Below are 16,713 nucleotides of genomic sequence, written 5' to 3'. Positions count from 1 at the left end.
CCCTCCGCCCCTCACGGAGGGTCCCGGCCGCCTCTTCCCCTCACGGCGGGTCCCGGCCGCCTCTTCCCCTCACGGCGGGCCCGCCTCCCTCCGCCCCTCACGGAGGGTCCCGGCCGCCTCTTCCCCTCACGGCGGGCCCGCCTCCCTCCGCCCCTCACGGCGGGTCTCGGCCGCCTCTTCCCCTCACGGCGGGTCCCGGCCGCCTCCTCCAACCCGCCAGCAGCCGGCACAATTCGCTTACCCTATAGCATAACGCGTGTGAAGGCCTCCTCCGTCATTAAAATATATACGCTCCACCTGTGCATACTCAACTACTCGCCTTCGCCCAACACCTGCGCTTTTAAGACCTTCCAGCACAGCATATGAATTTGTAAAATAATATTTTTATTTTTTTGGCGGGGTAAAAATGTACAGGTTTGACCAGCAGTTAAGATCTCTATATTATACAGTGAGGCAGGCTACAGTTCTGAATGCAACAGCCATGTTCTGGAATAAAGATTTAGGTCTTACAGTTGAAAAGGGGATAGGAGAAAGAAAGGAAACAGGAAGTTTTATTTTTCTTGTTTTTTTTTTTTTTTTTTTTTAAAGTGAACAGGATCTTGTTTATGACCAAGGTAGTACTGAGGGGGGCGGGAAAAAAAAAATCTGAATGACAGATTTTTCCAAGTGGTACAAACACACAGGAACAGCCTATTTTAACATAATATAAAATACTGCAGTCCCATTTTTTCCACTTCTGGATTGAAGTTAGCGATCAAATGCTCTGTCAAAACTTCGTTTTTGGCCTCTGCCTCTGAATCTGTTTCTACCAGAGCTCCCACGCCGCCCGTTCCTGGAGCTCGAGAAGCTTCGGCCATTTCCTCCGCTACCTCCTCCTCTCTGCGATTCCACTAACTCAGGTAATTCAGTCGCCACACACAAACGCCATTGTTTTGAATTTTCCCATCTTGCCTATTGAAAACAAGTCAGACACAGAAAAGTTAAATTCTAGGAATGCAAATACAGGGTATTTCATAATTCCTAGATTTGCTCAACCAAAAAGGCAAAATTGTGAGCTACTACAGGGGATTCGAGTTTCTAACTAAAGTGGGCAATACCAGTTTCAAAATTTTAAGCACAAGAGCTACAGCTGAGTACACCTCAGATACTACAGAACAGAATGGAAACCCACTTTAGAGCTTTACAAAGCAGCCTCATCACTAAACTCTTTCCTCAGATTTCATTTATTAAGAATACTACTATAATTATTACTGATCACAAATCCACACCCTCCCCTCAATTCCCCTTTATTCCAGATCAAACATTGTTTTAGGACCCTGTGAATGAATGCTAGGGCATGAGGGTCCAGAGATACACTATGAGAGAAATACTTGAAGGAAAGAGTAGAAGTCTGGGGAATTTTGGCATGGGAATACTAATTCTACCAAGCAAAAACTGGAATTCACTTTTCTGTGAAGAGAATTCTCGCTGAAAAGAATGGGGGGGAGTGGGGAATAGAAAAAAGCGGATTTTACAGTGTAACCAAACTCTTTTCCTACAAAGATTAACCCAGCAGCAGTAACAAGGGGTGGATTGTTCACACCACCATTCTTCTCAGTGCAAAAGTTTCAAGCTACAGATTTTTGTAGATGGGAATATATTAGGAAAGGAACACTGTATGCTTCTTCTGTTCTTCAGTTCCTTCAAAGCCATCCCTTTTGCCACTAGGAAAGGCAGGATACAGCTTACATAATGTTTTCTGCCTAACCCAGTCCAGTCAGTTTCATCTGCAGCCTGCTGTAACCAGGAATTCCAGTGACCGTACCTCTATTTCCTTTTGGTCTGCTGCAGGAATATCAAAGCACACACCCTAGAAAGAGAGAATAATTTTAATGGATGCAAGTCTAGCCTTTTAATTGACTGGAACTAAAAAAAAAAAAAAAAAAAAAAAATACTACAAATCTATGTACTAGAACAAATCGTTTTTACATTTCAAAATATTTTTTTCATAGAGATTTAAGATACTTCGAAATCTTTGAACATTGAGTCGCATCAATATTTCTCAAAACACCAGTACTCGCACTTCATACTGTTTTCCTTAGATTTATACATTTTTCTTTCCTCTGCACAGCCAGTACATTCAATTCACATTTTCTTGCTCTTTGACAATAAGCTTACAACCCCCTCCCTCCTAAACTGTGGTCTATTGGCTTCTGTAAATTTTACACACCTAGTAAAGTGAATATCTGTGTTCAGACTAGAAAGCTGTAGTTAAACTACTTGAATGATTAAGTGCAATACACAATTCACACATTAAAAAGCTGTTTTTTGAATGAGTATTTTGGAAACTGAGAATTACAAATCTGATGTAGGGAAAACCATCCATAGAGTTCCACACATCAAATACAGAATATTGCTGTGAAGAGACATAGGCAAAGACAATAAAATAAATATTACCAGTTAACACAGTACAAAATATCATGTGTGAAGGAGGCATTAAGAAATTTCAAAGATGGAAATAGTAAAAATAGTTCACTGACATAATAAAGTGTCCTCAAGTCAACTTTAAAATCAGAAGTGCCTGGCCAAGAAACTTTGTGAACTATGTGTGAAATTCATATGGCAAGACACGCAGGTTAACTTTTACACAGAGAGGGCATGTAGAAGAGAATACATACAGCACTTAAGAATTGGTTTTATTTGGGAAAAAAAAAAAAAGGGTCTTTAAACTGTTGTTCAAGTGTAGGTTATTCCTTGTTTTAGGCTTTCTAGTTTACCAAGCCTGAGTGTCCTCAGTATTGGCACGTAGATGTGCTGTGATTTTAACAATCTGCTAAACTAGGTGCTATCAACACCTGCCATATTTACATCTTTCTCCTTTTGGTACCTCCAAAAGGCACTCGTTCTACCTGCACTCATACCAATATTACTGCTTTATTACAAATCTCTAAGTAAAAGTCCATTCAACATCTGCCTCTGAAGTATCCTCTCAGCTCGTCTTCAAACAGTTTGGGGGTCTTTTTAGTTTATTCTATTGTTCTCTCCATCCCACACCACCTTAAACCACACAATAACAAAGAAACACACTGACTAGCTCTCTATAACAACACATAGTACACGGTACCTGTGATGGAAACTTCAACATGCATACAAATGAAGTATTGCATAGCAATGTAGGTGTGTGAAAGCACCAGAAAATTAAAACAGCAGAATAAGGGGTAAGAGAATGGCATGTGTTGACAGCACATAAATGAATTAAGTCATCAAGATCACAGCATCTCCTCTGTACAGTTTTATTGATCAGTGTATGTTGAGAAACAACACACCCAGAAAAACACAAAGATGGAGCGAATTAGCAATAATGCCTAACCACCTGCAAAAGGAGGACACAAGTACTCCGTGTCCTCTGTATTACAACAAATAATCCTGGACAATTTGATCACACATTTTCATGTTTGTGAAAACGCATACAAATTCTAAGACAAGAAGAGTGAGGGGAATCACTTTTGTTTAAAATAACTGTCTCTCAGTAAGCTTTGCTACAGTTGTTGCAACCCAAAAAGTAACTGCCTAACCTTTCCCTTTCAGGTACCAGAAGTACAACAGACATGCACTATCAGAACTGACTGTCCTAAGAAATCCTGTTCTATGTACTGTCATTAAGGCACAGTAAACACAGTTCATACCTTTTACCTGTCCTGATATCCCTATAGTCATGCTATATACTACATTATACTACCTCCTTAGCATGTCAGTGGAGCAGAGCTCTAGGACTCTGAGATGCCAAAGCCCTAATAAAACAGATTGAGGACCATCCTTCTATCAGTCATGTCCCCATCAACAGAGCCTGGAACATGGAAAAAAACCACCCATTATCTCCCCTGACAATTACTGAGAAAAGCCTACAACCAGAAGAGCTCAACAGCAAAGACACAAAAAAAGCTTACCATTTTCCCCTTGAGGAAACACATTCTGTTCACCTTCCTATCAACATCATCACCCAACAGTTCTCGCAGTCTTCGCCAGGCGTAGCTCATATTGTTTATTTCTTCAGAGCATCGTAGTATCATTGTCACAAATCCCTAGAGAGCAGAAATTGGGCATGCTCCATTCAGCCAGAGAAATAAACCTCAGTACATCTATCAGACACAAGAAACCTGGTAATTTGCAGTTTATAAATCAGGATTTTAAGTGGATACTGTTATAGGAGAGCAAGTATATTTATAGCCACTATATTCTTGCTTTTAACCAAATCAGTAGTTCCTAGTGGCTTAAGTACAGTTCCCATAAGCAAAATCATTAGGAGACAGATAATTCACTATTTAAACAACACAGAAGCATGTCAGGCTTTTTTCTGACTCGAGACAAATGTTAAGCCATACACCCTTACCGCGTCTGAGTTCAGCAAGGAGCGCTGCTCAATGGAAGTAGCACCTGAAATATGGGCTAGAGCTGCAGCCAGAGCATTAACTGGTCCCTTTTCTTGTATTAGAAACCGAGCAGATTCTTTGAAATACTCAATAGCAGTTTGAGGAACAGAATCCAAACACCTAAGTATTTAAAGGAAAAACAAAACAAAACACCACTAGTATTTCCTAAGCTGGAATAGAAGATAAAAAGCAGTCCAAGGCTTTAATAGTGATCTGTTCAGGGAGACAGCAACCAGCTATGCAGGCAGCCCATCTGAACGAGGAAGACAGGGTGATACAACAGGGCTTGAGTCACCAAACACACCTGATGGCATCTTTGCTGGAAGCCTTTATTATATCTGTTGCAGTAGGAACACCAACACGCTTGAAAGTAATGCCCTGAAATTTAAAAAACAAAATACAAATGAAGGTTGCACACCATAAATAATTCAGTTCTAAAGAAACAGTATTGGACTCCAATGAAGCAAGCATTTAAATCTATCCATTTTCTTCTTCCTCGCACCTTTTAGCTCCCAAATTTTGCTACTGTAAATTACAAGATTAAGCTGACAGGGAAATGGGTAACACTTAAAAGCCTTTTATGTACTGAGTGAGTTTAAATGATGCAGTGACCTTAAACTGAAATAAACAGAGACCATTTCAGCAGATTCCAGGGGAAAGAAGTCCTACAAATTCTAAATTATTAATTTTAGTCCGGTTTACAAATTACACAGCCTTTCTAAATGTAAGTCTGAGTTTCATGTGCCCAGACAAAACCATTTCATCCCAGCTGAATACTTAATTGGTGAGAAAACTAGCATATGGAACAGTGCACAAAGTGCAAAAATGCAAGTAACAGTTCTCAGTAAAGCTACATATATGCAAATTACTGATCAGACAACAAGCCAGGGTGAACACTAAACTGAAATCTTGCTTATTTTTTGTCATTTTCACAGGTACAATCTTACAGGCATTTGCTGAAAAAGCGTGGACATGAGAATCTGCAGCATGCTCCCTGCTCCAGAGTGACTGACAGTGTACCCAAGCTCTGCTAGGTAACTGAACCTCGACTGGGTGCTTTATAAGCTATATTCTGCAACTGAACTATTGAACAGAACAGGAGGATTTTAGATGCTACCCTAGCACATCACATTTGAGTGTTCGTGATTAGAAGAGAACTATACTTTACCGCTTTTTGTTCCACATATCTTAACTGATGTTCTTCCTTTCGCTGATAAAAACAGATACAGATACCGGTCCGTCCAGCTCGACCCGTGCGTCCAGAACGATGGATATAGGACTCCACATCCTTCAAAATAAATAGCCTTATGACTTACCTACTTCACTATAAATTAATCAATTCATTGCATTTACATAATTTAGTAGAAGCCTGAACAATACACAGTAATTGCATCAGAGAATTAAATGCAAAAAACATTGTTTCGCTCAAGTCAAACGAATAAGCTCTTCCATAACCCTCTAAAAATCATGGTTTGAAAGCCAGAACCACAAGAGTGGATCAACTAAGTCTTGTTTTGGCATCACCACAGAGAATATGAGGAAACATTTTGAGCTTGTATACCTCTATAACAATCCCACTCACCCTCCTGCACATCATGATTACTGAGATATTAATAGCGAATTCAATGAAAAATTATATTGTTCCTTTTGAACTCTCTTAACTTTGGCCAATGTTCTCACTGCTGGGGTTCCCTCCTCATATGTGCCTTTACTTAATGAATCATTCTTGCAAGACAAACAGCCTTTCTTGACTTCCCACTGCTTCTAGACTTACAATGACCACACATGGCCTTGAAGGGAGAGGCTTTGAACAGCCTTAAAGGCAGGCATTTTAAGAAGATCATCTTTAAACATACTAGGGACTGATGCATCCTGCAAAAATCCTCTAAGAAACTACCTCCTATATATCAGGATATCTCTTACCCTTAAACACAATGCTGATAAAATTGTGTGTGGTGAATACCATCACTTGATAAAATATACTACTTGAAACAGGATTACAAACTATTACAAGACACCCAAGATAACCATCTCCTACCTTTGGTGGTGAACTTTGTACAACCAGGTCAACTTCAGGGATATCTAAACCACGGGCAGCTACGTTGGTTGCAACCAGAACTTTAAATGTACCGTTTCTGAAACCCTTCAGTGTAATCTCTCTTTGCTTCTGAGGGATGTCACCATGCAACGACTGGCAATCCTGAAAAACAGTATTATTATAGGACTGTACCAAAACCCAAGACAGTCCTCCATTTTATGGTCAGTTTTGGGTACAATATCTCAGTATTTGATAGATGCCATATGGCAAGATATAGAAGAACTGAATTTCCAGAGATCATATTTTACGTGTCTTACAATATTTACTCAGTAATTCTTATTCATAGACCTCAAAGACCTTTAACAAAGGTAAAAAAAACAGAATCACAACATTTGTCTTATCTCCACCTCTAATTACTGTGACCTATGAAAACAACTATGCCCTAACTTGCCATCCATACCATCTATGCAAGGCTTAGCTGTTTCAAAATAGCCATCGACAATTTTCTCAGGCCTTCTTAGTACTCATTTAGACATCTTTTCCAAAATAGTGTTGCTTCTTAATCCCCCTTAATATATTAATTTCCCCCACTACCAATTAAAGGATTAAAATGTAAGTGGTCCTAAAAAAATTTAACTACAGCTTCAAAGATAATTTTGTTTTAATCCAAACATTCTGAAAGTCCTTCTGTATCACAGCAATAACAAGTATGAACACCAAACATACAAAAATGGTTTTTTGCTCCACTTCACATTTCACAGTTTGCATGTTGATGGCTACCATGTTTTCCACACGTAAACAGAGAATGATTTGAAAAAAAATACTAACACAGTACTAGGGTCAGCACAGAATTCAAAATATTCTTTTTCAGAGTTTTGGATTTACGTCAGCTGGTAAATATATAGGCATATATTCTGTTAGCAAGTAGTAATATGCTAAAACAGAAATAACTAAGTAAGTAATTTCCTTCTCTTACATGCCAAGATCAGAGTTCTGCGTTGCCTATCAAAGATTGATATCATTAACACAACCAGTAACGTAAGACAAGGCTCCACGTTTGGGTTTAGCTGTTACTGAGGTCGTCTAGGAGTGTGGAAGAAACACTCCCGTACACAGCTGTGGCAGATCAAAAAGCTTCTCCTCTCCCTGGGAACATCACGCTATACTGCTTTCGACACATAACCCATCTCCTCAGTGAAAACAAATACAGAAAAAGTAGTTGCTGTGATACCACCACCAAAACCAACCATGCAGTGTCAGTGTCACTGCACGTGATAAGCATTGCACCACTACATCAAGGAGTTATTTTCTACCAGTGCTAGAGTGTGCCATACCACAAATCTCAGGAATGCACTAGAGGTCACTCACAAGAGATGGCAGATTGAATTCCTTCTGTGTATATATCTTTAAAGCCTTTGTAACAGCTAATGAACATCTTAATGAAAATACAAATATAGCCTCTGTTATATTACAGCTCTAAACCCTAATTGCCCCCCCCCGACAACACTGTCATCATGACAGCTCAGTAACTGCTACTGTAGTACCATGACCTGTTATCCTAGTAGTTCTCCAAGTCTACCACCATTTTTTAACCCAAGACAGTGCTCTTTACAGAAAACTTAATTCACAACTGCTTCATTTAATGTCAATGAGAACTCTTCTTTTGCAGAAAAAATTCTCTGTAGCCCAGCATCTGTCAGTTTCAAAACTGCCAAAAAGAAATTCTTAAAAAAACCTAAACTGGTTGAAAGTTTACAGCATTATAGTGCAGCCTAGTCCTGAAGACCACCTGCCTTATGGATTTTGAAAATCTCTATTTAAAAACATAGGGTTGATACGTCCCTGATAGGTTTTGTTACTTAATACAGATGATACCTGTTTGATTGAAGCATTCAGAGCCAGTTCATTTGCCTCCTTTTTGGTCTCGCAGAAGACAATGGTCCTACCATGGCTGCCACTGTAGACCTGAATGACATCTCCAATAACAGCAGCTCTCTGAGACCAGTGACACTCTATTGCCAAATGCTATGGAAAAGAATTCCAGTGTTTAACTTACATAAAAACCAGAAGATTCTTTTTTAATACATTTGAAACTGTAAAATCCAGAAATACTAAAGAGTTATAGTTTCCTGATGGGCAAAATATGCTAACTCACATTTCTGGAACATGCAAAACCTGTAAGGCTTTTCTGTCCACCACAATTAGTCTAACACTAAGTGAAATAATTATGGTAAGAGTGGAAAAAAAAAAAAAAAAAAAGATGACAGTCTACAAATTCCTTTTTTAAAGCATGGAAAAAAACCCAAGAGATGTTATATCATTTCTCTGGAGGACAGTCAGGTGTGCAAGATTTTGTCACAGTGCTACCAACTAAGGCTTTCTGTCAGATAAAGTGAAACAAATTAATACAGTGTGTTAAAAGCTTTTTTCAAGCACAAGATTAACATTCTTTCAATTCCAAGATTAACAATCTTTCAATTTCCATTCTTTCAATCAAATGTGTCCAACTGATCTGTCAAAGTAACTGCTAAGCAGTACTTAAGCGGAAACAGTAACTTATCAAGTACATATAATTACTTCAGGCTTCTAGCATATATGTATTGTATTCCTTGCCGTGGTATTTACTGCATAGCAAGCAAAGGCCTAGTGATGTGAGATACCACGGGAAGTTTGAAAAAAATCTCCTGTATACAGAATAGCGGAAATTGGCTGTGATGTTTGCGGTGACTTAAAAGAGCCAAGTTGATGTTAGTGTGTACCTTCTGCATCCAACTTGGATAAATCTAGATACCAGGTTTCTCTGAAAACCAACAAAACTAACTGATAACTGAATCCTCACTCTACCTGAAATGTTTACTAGATGCTGCGAGAAGAGAGACAGATCCTAAACCTAGAAGTGCTTTGACTAGCTGTAATGTGCCTTATGCTTAAAAAAAAAAAAAAAAAAAAAGAAAAACAAAAAAAAATTCTCAGAACAACTTTCAACATTGTTCTGATAAGATACCTTAGGATGATATGACCATTTGTAGCATAAAGGAACAGGGAAAAGGCCTGAAAATATTCCACATTAGATAGATTACTCACTTCTACTGTTGTAGCAGCCTTTTGAGTTCTCTTCCCAATAAGGTCGATCTGTTCATATCTAGATTTCATGTATTTCTTAGCCACATCATACACCCAATGTGGGCAAGTTGCAGAAAACAGTAGTGTCTGTGGGTTGTCTTCAGAATCTGAAAACACGGAACAATATTTCACAAACCATATGTTTCATATGTTCCATCTTACTGATGTATACCAGTTGATTATATGCATTATTAAAAACATGACATCAAATATCAGTATATAAAATAAAGAAGGCAATTCTGCTTTTTAAATTTATGTAATATCAACATCTGGAGAAAAAATACTCCAGAAAGCCTAAATATTTTCAAGATTAGGAAAAAAGTTACTATGACCAAAAATGCAGTCTGTTTTCAAACATTGAAAAGGGTAAAAAGCTGCTAATTCCTTTTAACTGGAAGAAGTCCAAGTACAATTTATAGATAGAAGTCAAATAAAGTTATTTACAGATCCCTAGGTACTGGATTTTAAGCTTTGCAGAGGTTCTATGAATGATTCCCACTGTTACAACACTTCCTCATGTACTGTGTCCACAGTACATCTCTTACAATATATAGTATTCAGTAATTTCTAAACAAAGCCACCTTGCAGCTTTCAGAAAAACATACCCAAATTTTAGCAGACCAAATTATAACTAACATTTCCTACTATCTGTTTAAACATTGAGATTACCCTTCTTGTATGCAACTCGTAAAATGTCTTCCACTTGCTCAGCAAATCCCATGTCCAGCATCTGGTCAACTTCATCAAGTACAACATGCTTCACCTTGGTAAGGTCCAGCTTGCCATTCTGGAGATGGTCTTTGATTCGACCAGGTGTCCCAACCAAAATGTCAATGCCACTTCTCATGAGATCAACTGATAAACAGGAAAGAGCAAAAGAGTTAGCAGTGAACTATGGAGCATTCTCTGCATTAGAAACACATGGTAGATAAGTAGTAATGAAACAGCTTCTTAAATCATTCGTATACACTTTCTTTACAAATAGAAGTGAGAACAAATGATGAACAGAAGAAAACTTGGGGAACAAAAAACCCCAAAACTGGCAAGGTAGAAGTTCTACTACTCTTCCTGAAGGAAAAAAAGATTTTTCCATCTCCCTTCCCTCTCCCCATGAGTTAAACAAAGTGGCAAAGAGCTTCTTTTAACATACTTTGGAAATAGTTAGCTCTTCCCAAATTGTCTACCTTAATTGGAAATTTAAAAAACCCTTTATTTATTTGACTATCCAAATTACTGAAATGGCCTCCTTCCTGAAGTTCTGCAGGGAAAAAAAAAAAAATCATCCCCAATGTCTCAAGATACATTACAATGAAAGGGCTTATTTTCATTCCCACTCTCATTTGCCTTGTTTACAACCATCGAGACAGTAAATTACACTGTCGCAATATTCTCCATTTCACCAATCCTCTAGATACCACACAACAAACCCCACACCCACCCACAGCAATAAGATTAAACATTTTTAAAAGAGAACGTAAATCTTTGCAAGAACCTAAACCCAAATACCCTGCATACATACAGTATAATTTGTTTCACTTTAATTTAAAGTACATGAGTAGACAAGGAACACCAAGAACATAATTGAGATATTCTCAATTGAAATAATACCACTATTTCTCACCATAGGAAGATATATACCGATACTGAATTCTCCATGAATGCTCTCCAGTTCTGGAGTTAAAAGTGTGTGCTTGGAAGGACTCAAGTGTATTTCTCAAACATGTCAGTCAATTAACATTTCAGTTATTAGTGGTAAGGGTCACTTACTTTGTCCATTATATGGAGTTCCTCCATAAAAACAAGCTACTGTTAGCTTTCTTGTTATGTCCTTGAAATCTTTGGCAACCTGGTTTGCCAGCTCTCTTGTTGGACAAAGAACTAGTACCTAGACAGAAGAAAGACAAACAGATGTTCTCTCAGCATGGCTTTTGCCAAGAAACCAGGAGACTCATCATTAGTTTAGGTCTGACCAGCTACATAATAAAAAAAAAATCTGGTTTAAATAGCTATCTAAGTAAAGATTAGAACACACTGCTTAAGTCTCTTGTAAAATCACCAATCTTCAGCACATACTCATTTAGGACAGGCTAACTTCTTTTTAAATGAGATAGATAGGAAGTACTTAAATCTTATTTAACTTGTAGTTGATCTGCTCAATAGCTAAAGTTTTCTTCTACGCGCACATATGCTGTTTGAGTACAAGACTGAAGGGTTTGGGTAATTAAATGTTTTTACACATACTCGATAATGCTTCACAGGCCTGCAAGAAGGTGTAAGAAAGAACCATCAGCTGTCTCTCAGCTTCCCTGTAACTCAGGGAAACATATGTTCAGTCTGCAAAGCTGGTGTTCAGCCTGGTTCTGGAGCCTGTGCTGATATCCCCGCAGAAGCAGCCAACGAACCATCTTCTCTTCCAATACACAGGCTTCACCGCAGGAGAGGGACAAGCTACTAGCTAGGAGTTTTAACCGATTTAGTTTAACATGTGATTGCAGTACTGCTCTCAAACCTAGCGTCAACGGATTGACAAAAGGAACCTTAAAATCCTTATCCTGTTACTTCTTTCAACATTGAAAAACATTACAAAAAAGAAAGTAGTAGCATACTATGGTAGAGTGGAGCCTGAAATCCTTTCTAAGACTTTTGACTCTCTCAAAGAAAGCTTTCCCTTTTCTGCAAGACTGTGCCAATTCTAGAGCCAGCATTCTCAGTCAGACAGCCAACATGATTGGCAGATGCAAATAAAACAGCTAGTACTAGTTTTGGAATGGGCTTCAGGTAATCTATGAGATGGGTGACAAGATGAAATAAACTGACAAAAAAAAATTCCACTATTAACAGGGATACGATAAGCTTTGGCCTCTCTAGTTTTGAAGGGCATCACAAGATTTTGGTGAAAAAACATACACGGTATTTCCTAGCAGAATGCAGACATCTGCATTCTCTGGAGCAGAAGCTTCAATATCTGGTGGTGGTCCTAGTGAAAACTAAGTCTATTTTTTAAACCTCCCCCTTTTACATGTTTAAACAAACACATTTATGTAAACAGCTTTTATCAATCAGAAGAAGTCACTAATCTGTTACTAACTTGGGAGAAAAACAAGTACCCAGTAACCACAGGACCTGAACAGGTAAGGTGAGTGAACAAAACTAAATAGGAACACATCAAACACCTGTAGCTCCTGTCTGTAAGCAGAAAAAGGAATTGACAAGTGTTTAGATCTATTGTGCTCTTTAATCTTGATCAGAGGGTATGAGGCAGCACAGAATGCAGGCAAAGCCCAACAAACGCAGTTTTCAGAGAATCTTTAATGTGGGTTAGCTTATACCTGTACAGACTTGAAGAACTTTTCCAGCGGGTTAAAAGTCTGAATTATTCTGACATAAGACAAAGCAATATCAGCATTCTAACTAAGCACAAGTTACCTTTGGTGAACGGCCTCTTCTTCTTTCCTGTGAGTCTCCCTGAAGCTTTTCGATTAAGGGAATAGCAAAAGAGAATGTTTTTCCTGTTCCAGTTCGTGCTTGAGCAATTACATCTTTGCCAGAATATACTGGGTCGAAGGTCTTCACTTGCACAGGAAACAGGTACGTCACTCCTCGAGCTGTGACAATTTCAACAGACTTCCTTAGTAGGATCATTTTACAAGTGTTCTTGTACACTCTTCAAAGGAAGTTATCCCAAGCAGAACTTCCATCAACTCTAAAGTAAATCAGGACTACATCATCACCTCCACTGATTTATTTAATCAGAGGTCATCTGTAAAGAGGGCCAGGGTCTGACCATTTTATTCTCCCAATACATACCAACAGACACAGTGCTAGCTGGGACAGATGAAGTTAATAGCCTTTAGTGAAAGCCTTTAAGCCCTGTGGCTTTATTTATGTAATACTCCCTTACATATTTATGAAAATCTCTTCCTTTCGAGTAAAACATATCTCAAAACCACTTCTATTCTTCTCGTAATTCATACTAAGGCATGCACAAACTACTGTCAAAAATACTAAATATAATTGGTTTACATTTACTCACACTGAAATAACTTTTTATTGAAAAATTCTCATACTTTTTTTTTTTTGAGCTTGTGTCATTTAAAATTCTACTGTAAAGGCTTAACTGGGCAATACTGCAAACAGAAAAGTCCATGTTCAAAGATGTATTTAGAGTAGGCAATCGATATGCCTTCTGTATAGCATCTGTGCTTGCATACGCACAAGCAGAGCGCATCTCAAAGCTCGCTGATTGAATATGTTGAGCATAAAAACACATGACAGACATAATTTACTTTCTGTGGTCACATCATGCCAAGAAATTTACCTTGAAGAAGCTGAACAGTCCCTTTGGAAATAGAAAAATTGGAGAAAGCACCCTCTTTCTGTTCTTCGGTCATTTCCTGTTAGGTAAACAATAAATCAGATAACATTCCATGAGAATATCGTATGACCATCAGAAAATTCAAGGTAATGGCATAGGCACTGCTGTCATACCCAACAGTCCAATTTTCAGTGACAGTATCACAACTGCAGCTAAAGAGCCTTCTTTGTTTTACTTATCGTATTTCGAAGTTAGACAAAAGTGATCTGTAATTTAAGACTATTTCATATCTAATGGCATAACCCTGTAAACACAAAACACCCAAATTATAACTCTGAAAACTCTCAATTAAATTTTAACATTCTGGTTTAAATAATTACCAATGGCCTAACAGATTCTGTTGTAATATGTAAGAATCAGGCTTGATATCTAGCCTATTTCCTACTTCACAATTAATACAGAACAGTGATTTACAGGTACAGAAATGGATCCCCAAAAGAGTAACATTACAAGGTAGAGCATCAGATGCACCTACTACGTAATGCATCACTTCCATATACGTTTTAACAGCACAGTGATTAAAATACTAAGTGTGAGTAAAGAATGTTAACCCTGGAAACCAGGGAAACCCTGGGTGCTTTGTGAAGCACCAGTTGGAACAAGAAACAAAACCAAGCAACAGCAGAACACACAGGTATAATGACTTCCCAAAACAAATCCTAGGTACAAGGTATGTTTCCCCTCAAAAAAAATGTGGTTCATGTCGAGCCATTTTAAAGGAACCACAATAAAATAGAAATGGTCAAACAAAATAAAAACATTCCTACAGGAAGGCTTGAAGACTTACAAAACTGTTAAAACGTAATATTTTATTACATCAAGGACCTACTTATCACATTAACAACTACTATTTATTAAGATGATACATAGAAACATATTAATACACAACTTTTCTTTTCCCACTAGCTAAACCCAAATAATTCTTATTTCACTAGAGAAGTACTCCTAATACCAAAAAGACATCAATTAAACCATATTTGTGGCAATTACAATCATATCTAATGATGCTGAATCATATTAAAACACCATCTCACTGCAGCTTGTCTGTCTGCCAACAGCTACCACAGTACTGGACTGCTCAAGTGAGGAAAACCATGGTGAGTTGATCTAAAACTTCAGGACTTCCATAATTGGATTTTTTTTTGCAACTAATGGACAGAAGGGACAATTCAAGTAGTTTTAAACCCTGAAAATTTACAACAGCCTTTCCACTGACTGGGAGAAAAAAGGAAAGATAACCTGTTCTAAATTTAACCTTGTTGCAATGCAGGAGTTGGAAGCTAAGCACATCACTCTAAATCACTCATTAGTTTTACCTGCTCTTGCTCACTGTCACCATCACCACTTGACGTTTCACTAGAATTACTGTGCCGTTTTTTGCGGGTGGATTTAGCGTTTAAGGAAGATAATCTCGTGTTCTCCGGGCTTTCTGCTCTCATATCACCGTTTTCTTTAACTCCAATCTTCGATTTCTTGAGTTTTGGGGATTCAACTTCATCCTCCGACTGCTCACTTTCATCCATCTGAGCCTTCCTCCTCCGAGATTTGTCACGGCGTTTAGACTTCTTCTCTTTTTTCTCCTTCTGGGAAAGGCACAGAGCAACGCAGGGGTAAGCAAGAACGCCCGCACACGATCCAGGTGACACGCAACAGAGAAAACGCTGCGTAACTGTTAGAACTAAAAGTCTTATGTTTTAGTTACTGATGGGGGGGGGGGGGGGGGGGGCTCGTATAAAGCCGCCATGTGGCCGAGGGGCGTTTTCCTGACCACGAGGGACACCCAGCCCTTCATTTTAGGGACTCCTCCCCCTCTCTGGGCTGAACCCGGCAGCGCTCCCCGGGCCGAGGACGCCCGCCCGCTCGCCCGCCCGCCTCAACACGCCCATCACCCCCTCACGGCGGGGCCACCCCGTCCCCACGCGTGGCGGCGGCCGTGGGCCGGCGCCCACAGGCCGTGCAGCCCGGCTTTCTCCCGGGAGGCCCCGCCGCGCACGTGGCCGGCCCGCCGCGCCCCGTGGCCGCGCCGCGCACGGCCGCCCCGGCCCACGCCGCCGCGGGGGACGCGACCCACGGGAAGGCTCCCCCGCCCGCCCACAGGCATGGGGCCCAGCCTGCCGGCGAGCCGCGGTGCGGGCCAGGCGGTAGCCGGCCGCGCCAGGCCCCGGAGCTCCCGCCGGTACCTTGCGGCGCCGCTGGCTGCTCTCCAGGGCTGACTCGCTCTCCATAGGGCACTCGGAATCCGACTCGCCCCCGCTGCTAGCGCTAAACCGGGTAGCTTCGGGCATCTCCGCTCACCGGTAACCGCTCCGCTCCGCGCCACGCCGCCACCGGGCACCGTGTGACAGAAACAGAACCCGCCTACTGCCCCGGCAACGGGGGCGGGGCCGCGCCGACCGGCAGCCAATAGCATGGCGCCTCCCTCAACGGACTACAAGGCCCGGCATGCCTCGGGACATCCCCCCCCACCACCACCACCACCTTTCCGCCGGACTCCGAGTCCCAGCGTGCCCCGCGGTCCGCCGGGCTCGTGGCGGGGCGGGCGCCGTCGCCATGAGGCAGTCGCCGTGGCGGGCAGGGGGGTGGCGGTTTGCGCCTCATCCACCGGCCATCCAACCTCGGCTTGCGTTGTGCTGTACCCCCCCTGCGCGCGTAAGCCCCTGGAAGGGTTGTTTGGTGTTTGTTGTTTCTCTGTTTGTTTGTTTGTTTTGTTTTTTGGTTTTTTTTTTTAAGGAAGGGGAAAGGCTGCAGGCAGGCGACGGCAGCGTGAG

The 16,713-nt window shown here is 40.4% G+C and overlaps 1 protein-coding gene across 1 annotated transcript; it reads right to left on the bottom strand.

The window, feature by feature from the left end:
* Positions 1-363: 363 nt before the first annotated feature.
* Positions 364-16,300, bottom strand: LOC104362967 (nucleolar RNA helicase 2). Its single transcript, XM_032994546.2, has 15 exons — positions 16,126-16,300; positions 15,262-15,528; positions 13,889-13,964; positions 12,997-13,175; positions 11,338-11,455; positions 10,240-10,425; positions 9,532-9,677; positions 8,323-8,472; positions 6,448-6,609; positions 5,578-5,697; positions 4,714-4,787; positions 4,370-4,529; positions 3,927-4,061; positions 1,805-1,849; positions 364-951 (listed from the first exon to the last, which is right to left on the bottom strand). The coding sequence occupies exons 1-15, from the start codon at positions 16,228-16,230 to the stop codon at positions 748-750; spliced, it is 2,127 nt and encodes a 708-aa protein (XP_032850437.2). The 5' UTR covers positions 16,231-16,300; the 3' UTR covers positions 364-747.
* Positions 16,301-16,713: the final 413 nt, after the last annotated feature.

Source organism: Tyto alba, unplaced genomic scaffold (genome assembly GCF_018691265.1).
Source record: "Tyto alba isolate M040663 unplaced genomic scaffold, T.alba_DEE_v4.0 Super-Scaffold_1, whole genome shotgun sequence".
Taxonomy (NCBI): domain Eukaryota; kingdom Metazoa; phylum Chordata; class Aves; order Strigiformes; family Tytonidae; genus Tyto; species Tyto alba.
The sequence above is the reverse complement of the archived record's forward strand: the minus strand, read 5'-3'. Positions and strand labels throughout refer to the sequence as shown.